The sequence below is a fragment of the Sprattus sprattus genome (assembly GCF_963457725.1).
Source record: "Sprattus sprattus genome assembly, chromosome: 10".
NCBI lineage: Eukaryota > Metazoa > Chordata > Actinopteri > Clupeiformes > Clupeidae > Sprattus > Sprattus sprattus.
Genome location: NC_137908.1, coordinates 30,332,652 through 30,340,203, shown reverse-complemented (window position 1 = coordinate 30,340,203; position 7,552 = coordinate 30,332,652). Strand labels below are relative to the sequence as shown.

The window sequence follows — 7,552 nt, the reverse complement described above, 5'->3', positions numbered from 1 at the left end:
ACACACACACGACCTGATACTATCAGCAGTAAAGCAGATCACCAATGTACATAGACAAAAATACAAAAACTAGTTTTGAGAAAGACACATAAATTGTGTGTTTACTCTGTATTTGTGTGTTTGAATGGGCATAGCATGTATGACTTAGTGCAAGGATGTGTATATTTCTGCAAATATATGTATGCATTTGCTTGCATCTATATGACGAATAAGAGAGAAAATGAACGTGCATGTGTACATTTGTATGCATGTGTTGCAGTGTTTTTATTTGTAAATGTGCATGGTTTATCAGTATGTGTATGAGACACGATCAAGTGTGCATGTCTACAAATATGTTAACATCTATGTGTGTTGTGTGTCGGGGGGTGGGGGGGGGGGTACTGCCTACAGCCTTGTAGCCTAGTATGCGTGTGCTTGTGTATGTGGTGTGAGTAATTCTTTGTGTCTGTGTGTATGGGGTTTGTGTGTGTGTGTGTGTTTGTGTGTTTTTTATGTGTGTGTGTGTGTGTGAGCAGGTTGGGTGATGTGTCTGTGAGATTCGGTTCTCTGTGAGTCACGGGTTGCTGCTGCGTCACACAGCGACCTTCAGGAGCCCGGCACTCTGAAGGGGAAAATGGAGGAGAGGAGCAGCTGCAGTCTCCCAGACCCACAGTCCCACAGGAGGAGAAACACACACACACACACACACACACACACACACACACACACACACACACACACACGCACAAATACAAATGGAGACACACAAACACTCACTGACACAAACACACAAAACAATCTGTCGAAAACAATACTGAAGATACTATTATTGAGCACAAGGTGATCTATATGACGCCTCTATTTTAAAACAATGTAATGATAATGAAAATCACTGTAAACTGTTCTTTCGGCACTAAATCTTCTCTGTGACTGTTTCTCCTCAGTAAAGACTGCCAGACAACTATAACTGCACTGACCTGAGAACAGTGCCAATCAACCCAGACATCCTCACTCAGCATTAGACAGAGAGTCATTGTGATGCAATGTGGCAGCTTTCAGACTCTTTGTGTGAGTGTTGGGTGAGTGCACAACAGTGATTAGTATGCGTAAGTGTGTGTGTGTGTGTGTGTGTGTGTGTGTGTGTGAGTGTGTGTGTGTTGGTGCTGATGGCAGCAGTAGTGGTAGGATGTCTCATGTCTGTGTCCTTTAAGCTCAGTGTCCTTAGTCAAACAGGAGTGTTTGACACTGCAAGGCCCACTGTAAGCTCTTGTACACCTCAGATACTGTAACACTCATAATGTCATAGAACAACTGCAGATTAAAACCAGTATAGGATCAATATAAAGGACAGGAGGAGGTGGTAGCAAGCCTGAACTAATCTGCCTTACTTCAAAGCAATACCTTAAAGAAAACCTTTCGTTAAAAACCTGGTCGTTAAAAAAATAAAAAAAATAATAATCTGAATCAGCTGTACATCTGAGTAAGAGACTAAGAGAGATTAAAGCACAGGAACTTTTCATTCACTTTACTGTCTCTTTTGATTCCAACAAACCTTCCCCTAAAAATATCCCTTTTCTCCAAGCTAAGAGCGCCCTCTGTTGGTGGTAGGCATGAAACTGCATTGGGCGTACGTGAGGTTCGCCATGACTTGCAGTATACATGGATTTCTTGTATACAATACAAATATTGAAGGCTGCGCGCGCAAATCCGCGGCAGAAAGCCATCTACCCTAATACAAATGAATACAGAAAGCCCAGATTAAATGTATTGTTTATTACTTATTTAGCCTACCGATCCCTATTATGTTGCCATGAATGCTTGCACACACCCTCAACATATTCCCAAACGTAACCTTGTACATTGTTGAGCCTTTTTCTATATTTTAGAATATAGAATAGAATTCGGTTCCTGGCAAACGGATGCTTCCTCCTAGGTATACTGAACATCTTACCAACTCTGTTAGAGCAGTTCACCACACAACAACTCCCTGTCATGTTGCCTTCCTCCACAGCTTTCTCATCCACTTCAACGTTATCTTGCTTCTTTCTGCCGCGAGATTGCGCACGCAACCAGTGATGACGTAGCCGAGAAACCCATGTATTCCTCCAAGCACCACTCTGGCTCTTCAATTTAACCCTTTGAAAACCAAGTGACTGCAATCACTAGTTATTGCATTTGTAGCATCTCTGACAATACAGGTCAGTGACTTGTATTTCACAATGGCCAGGCCTGGGTTCAACAACAGAAAGATGAGCTGGTATTTATACAAAGGAAAATATGAAAAGCTGCGTTTTATCGTGGCTATATCTGATGACCTTGCTTGGATCTTCAGCACTGCACCACTGCTCTCAACCTCTGTGTCCTTGGAATGTCTACAAGATATATGAGGGCAGTGTGTGTGTTTTTGTGCATCGACGTGAGCACATGTCAGTCAAACACTGAGAAGACAGAAAATGACCACATCCAATTTGCAGGACATATTCAGTTTCACAGGCAGACTGCTGACACTTACGCACGTTCCACATTACACACTCTCCCACCTCCATGCTCACACGCACACATGCACACACGCACACGCACACGCACACGCACACACACACACACACACGCACACACACACACTATCCTGCATTACATTTTGCACTTTCATTACTTATATATCACAAACATTAGTGCGGTACAAAAAAAAAATAGGACCATATCAAAGGGCAGGGGTGGGTTGAACTGAGCTGTGATGATGAGATGGGACAGCTACGAGCACACGAGACAGAAACACCGGCACCACCATTACACTACGGCAATGCCACACCCACACCTCCTCAGACCCCCTGCTGACTCAAAGCCACGCTCACAGCAGCAGTGCATCGCCTCGCCTTGGTGCTGCAGCTCTGACGCAGACAATCCCACTACTAGGAAGGCAGGGTGTGGCTTCTTCCCGCAAACCCACCATCTATGCGTATGCGTGTGTGTGTGTGTGTGTGTGTGTGTGTGTGTGTGTGTGTGTGTGTGAGAGAGAGATAGAGAGAGAGAGAGAGAAACAGTCACACACAAAGAAGGAAAGAGGCTGTGTGTGTGTGTGTGTGTGTGTGTGCGTGTGTGTAAGAGAGAGAGAGAGAGGGAGGGAGGGAGAAAGAGAGAGAGAGAGGGAGGGAGGGAGGGAGAAAGAGACACAAAGAAGGAGAGAGGGAGTGTGTGTGTGTGAACATAATTCAGAGAGGGTGTGGTAAGCTTACATCATAGCACTCTCCCCTGGGAGCTCTCTTTGTGTCTGTGAGTGGGATTAATGTGAGTGGGAGCTTGGCCACACACACACACACACACACACACACACACACACACCCAGCACCCACTTGAACCCACATAAGCAATTTTATTTGACATATTATTATTTTACATATACACACAAACATATACAAATGTTGTATAAATATGTATATGTATATGTATGTAAGATTACATATATAAACACTACATCCAACACAAACACACATATGCACGCAGCTGCACGGCAGCACTCACCCCACCCCAGTACCTGCAGGAGCTATTTTTAGCAGCTGCAGTGACGTGGGTGCAAGCGTGACAACCCCTGACTCCATTAACATACACACTCAGACGCTTCTAGTGTGCTCCACCACTCAGTACACACCCACTGCTGTCCGAACCATTTCAGTCAAATCCTTCATTGTGACATTACCTTATGCACTATCATAGCTATGCATCGCCTTTCGTCTTTCAAGATTTGATTAAAGGGAAGGCTTGATGCTGACTTGATATTTTAGCCTAAGTCAAAACAGTTCAAATCTCAGTGGTAGCATTCAGTCTAAACTCACTCTAACACACTGTTCTATTTTTGTGTGTGTTCGCGTTAGTGGGGCTTGTTGCCATCTTTGATATTTGTGCATCTGTGCATTAATGACTAAAAGATTCCAGCAGAAGACTGGCATCAGCTGACTCCACTTTGGTTCTCAGCCAAAAAAAAGAGGACGACCAACTTCCTTATCAGTGTGTCAAGGGAGCCGTTAAGTCTTTAGAGATATGAAGCGGTGAGGTGCAGCACCAGCGCCCTGGGTCAGTAAGGGCTGTCATTCAAACAGACAACTCAGAAAAGAATACACCACAGCCCTTATCATCCTGTGTCTGCAAGTGTCCCTGAAAGACACATCTTGAAATGACCTGGTAAGACAGCTGTCCATCTGCTATCAGTTGTCTATCAACATAGCATCAACTGCAGCGTAGGGGACGATGGAAACCCCCACAGAACCATGGCGTACCTCTCATTAGTGGTGCCTCAATGGAAATGTCAAATCAACACCTCACTTTCACATAGAGCCAATACTTTTTTTAGGCTTGTCAAAATAACGCTTTCATTTTGATTAAACATGATTTATTATTACTCAATCATACCCCTTTTCCTCATATGTTATGGTACATAAGTACCACAGTGGCACCAAAGGTTTTAGAATTCTAGTTATATAGTTCAGTTGTGTGCTTAAACAAAATATTGAATGCCTTAATTAACCATTCAGAGACAGACTTTCCACAGATTGGTCTAATTACGTAAATATCTTTTACATAAAAAAGTGAAAACAACACAAACAAAGAAGACTGCTGAGACCCACACAAAGGTTCCTGTCTAGCTTCTCCACCTTGAGCCTCAGCCCAGAGATCAGACCCAATCTGCACCTGATCTCTTCACCACAGACGCTCCACACAAAAGCAGCGTGGTGCAGGTGCTGACACACATGCCAACACCTGGAGAGGGAGCCTCGTTACACTGCAACTCTACTGTGCCATTGAAACCCACAATGACAGTGGAAGGATAAAAGGCCTCATGTTTGCTGAACATGGCTCTCTTTAGCAGGCAATCAGGTGAGAGAGAGAGAGAGAGAGAGAGAGAGAGAGACAGAAAGAGAGAATGAGAAAGAGAGTGTGTGTGTGAGAGAGAGAGAAAGAAAGAAAGAGAGAGAGTGTGTGCGTGTGTGTGAGTGAGAGAGAGAGAGAAAGCAGGCCTGCAGTCCTCAGCAGAACCTCAGACCAGGCGGCTCACTGATGTCACTGCACAAAGTCATAAGAATTACCACTCAGGTCACCGCAATACTCATTACGCATTACGCATTACGCAATACATTTTGGTGTATTAATTGATTTCATTTGATTTTTTGGGGGGCATGGATTGAAACTAAATGGATCCCTGGTACAATCCCACCTGTGGACTCTGTGGACTCTGAGTACCTAAAGCTTGGGAACAATTCACCAGAGCATGCAAGGCCAGAGCTGTTGTGCTGAAAAATTAGATAGAAGCTGAGAAAACAGCCCTCTCAATAACAGTCATGTTTTTAGTGTGTGTGTGTGTGTGTGTGCATGTGTCTGTGTGTGTGCATGTGTCTGTGTGTGTGCCTGTCTGTGTGTGTGTGTGTGTGTGTGTGTGTGTAGGTGTGTGTGTGTGTGTGTGTGTGTGTGTAGGTGTGTGTGTGTGTGTGTGTGTGTAGGTTTGTATGTGTGTGTGTGCGTGTGTGTGTGTGTGCGCGTGTGTGCGTGCATGTGTGTGTGTGTGTGTGTGTGTGTGTGTGTGAGAATGTGTGTGTGTGAATGTGTGAATGTGTGTGTGTGTGAATGTGTGTGTGTGAATGTGTGTGTTTGTGTGAATGTGTGTGTCTTTGTGTTTGCATGTGTTTGTATCTGTGTCAATGCAGATAGTATAATGTAAACATCACCCCAAAAGCAGTAGACAAGTCCAAAGCCATTTACTCACCTGGCAATCAAAGTCCTGGAAGTTACGAGCATTCTGCGAAAGCAAGAAGAAAAGCAACAGGAAATCAACTAGACGTAACGCAAAGCATTACAAAATATGACCGCCGAAATGTTCAGTATAGGTTTTGGCACAGAATGAGTCATGGTTGTCAGTGTGTTTGTGTGTTTTTATGTGTTTTTATGTGTTTTGTGTGTGTAAATTGGTTTGTGTTTCATTTTAATGTATTAAAGGAATTATTTGTGATAGATTTTGATGATTTGGTTATGTAATGTTTTGTGTACTTCTTTTTTTGTGGATTGTTTTGGTATATTTTTCTTTTGAAATGTAGTTTGTTAAAACAGGTCACATAAAGAGGTGTGGAAATGCGTGGTATGCGTTCGGCCCGATCCAGCGTCCACCCTAAGACATTTTCTCTGGATCAAACAATGTACGCAAGAGTTATAAGAGACTTTGTGTTTTGTGGCAAGCACTGGCAAGTTGGCAAAGTTTGAGGGTCTGCCACGCCCACACCTTCCGACTAATGTGAAAATCTTATATAAGTATTATAAGTATTATTATAAGTAAATATTTTAGTCGCCCATGGCTGAAGAGTAACCTGACCACATTTCAAGGCGTTACCATTAAATTTGTCGGAGGAGTTCGATCAGATGCAAGGTGTGCAAACGCCGTCAAAACGCATCTTCCACTCAAAATGGCCGACTTCCTGTGGACCTGCCACCATGGCGTCAAGAGACTTTTTAGTGCGTCCAAGCATGATGAAGACGTGTACCGAATTCCGCCAAGCTACGCCAAAATAACCCCAATGCGCAGGGTTTTTTGCAATGTTCTAGGGGGCGCTACAGAGCCATTTTGCTCCATCCATGGACAAAAACTCTATCGAAGATGGACGGTTACAGGCTTGATGTCCCTGGCAAATTTGGTAATTTTTCGAGCACTTTGACATATATGCGATTGAGTTATATTGACACTTTGTGTTTTGTGTCAAGCACTAACAAGTTGGCAATGTTTGAGGGTCTGCCATGCCCACACCTTCTGACTAATGAGAAAATCCAATATAACTTTTAGTCGCCCATGGCTGAAGAGTAACCTGACCACATTTCAAGGCGTTACCATTTAATCTGTCGGAGGAGTTCGATCAGATGCGAGGTGTGCAAACGCCGTCAAAACGCATCTTCCACTCAAAATGGCCGACTTCCTGTGGACCTGCCACCATGGCGTCAAGAGACTTTTTGGTGCGTCCATGCATGATTAAGACGTGTACCGAATTCCGTCAAGCTACGCCAAAATAACCCCAATGCGCAGGTTTTTTTGCAATGTTCTAGGGGGCGCTACAGAGCCATTTTGCTCCATCCATGGACAAAAACTCTACTGAAGATGGACGGTTACAGGCTTGATGTCCCTGGCAAATTTGGTAATTTTTCGAGCACTTTGACATATATTCGATTAAAACACCTCATTTTTGCTTTTTAATTTTTAACTAGGTGGCGCCATACATTTAATGACTGGTTATGGTATGGGTTGACATGGCCCCTTATCGCAAACATACAAGAACAATTTGGCCCTCCAAGGCCCTACGGTTCTCGGGATATTCGAAGAAAACTGTGTTGCGCCACCTATAGGCCAGTTGGTGTATAATCATATAAATCAATTTATTGCATGCCCCCCCGTGAACGGAATTCCACGAAACTTAACGTGCAGTCAGAAGGTGTCATAATGATCCCATACCTCCGATTTCGTGCAGTTCTGACCTTGTCAACTTACAATTGAAATGTTTAACAACACTCCATTTTTGCTTTTTCATTTGTAACTAGGTGGCGCTAT

General features: G+C 43.7%; 1 protein-coding gene across 2 annotated transcripts in view; it reads right to left on the bottom strand.

Annotated features, from left to right (window-relative positions):
- ndrg3a (ndrg family member 3a) overlaps positions 1 to 7,552 on the bottom strand; it is a 52,814-nt gene that overhangs the window by 23,596 nt on the left and 21,666 nt on the right. For both annotated transcript variants that reach the window (XM_080845576.1, XM_080845577.1), the window contains exon 3: positions 5,732 to 5,764. In XM_080845576.1, coding sequence (XP_080701702.1) covers positions 5,732 to 5,764 — 33 coding nt within the window. The remainder of the gene's footprint in view (positions 1 to 5,731; positions 5,765 to 7,552) is intronic.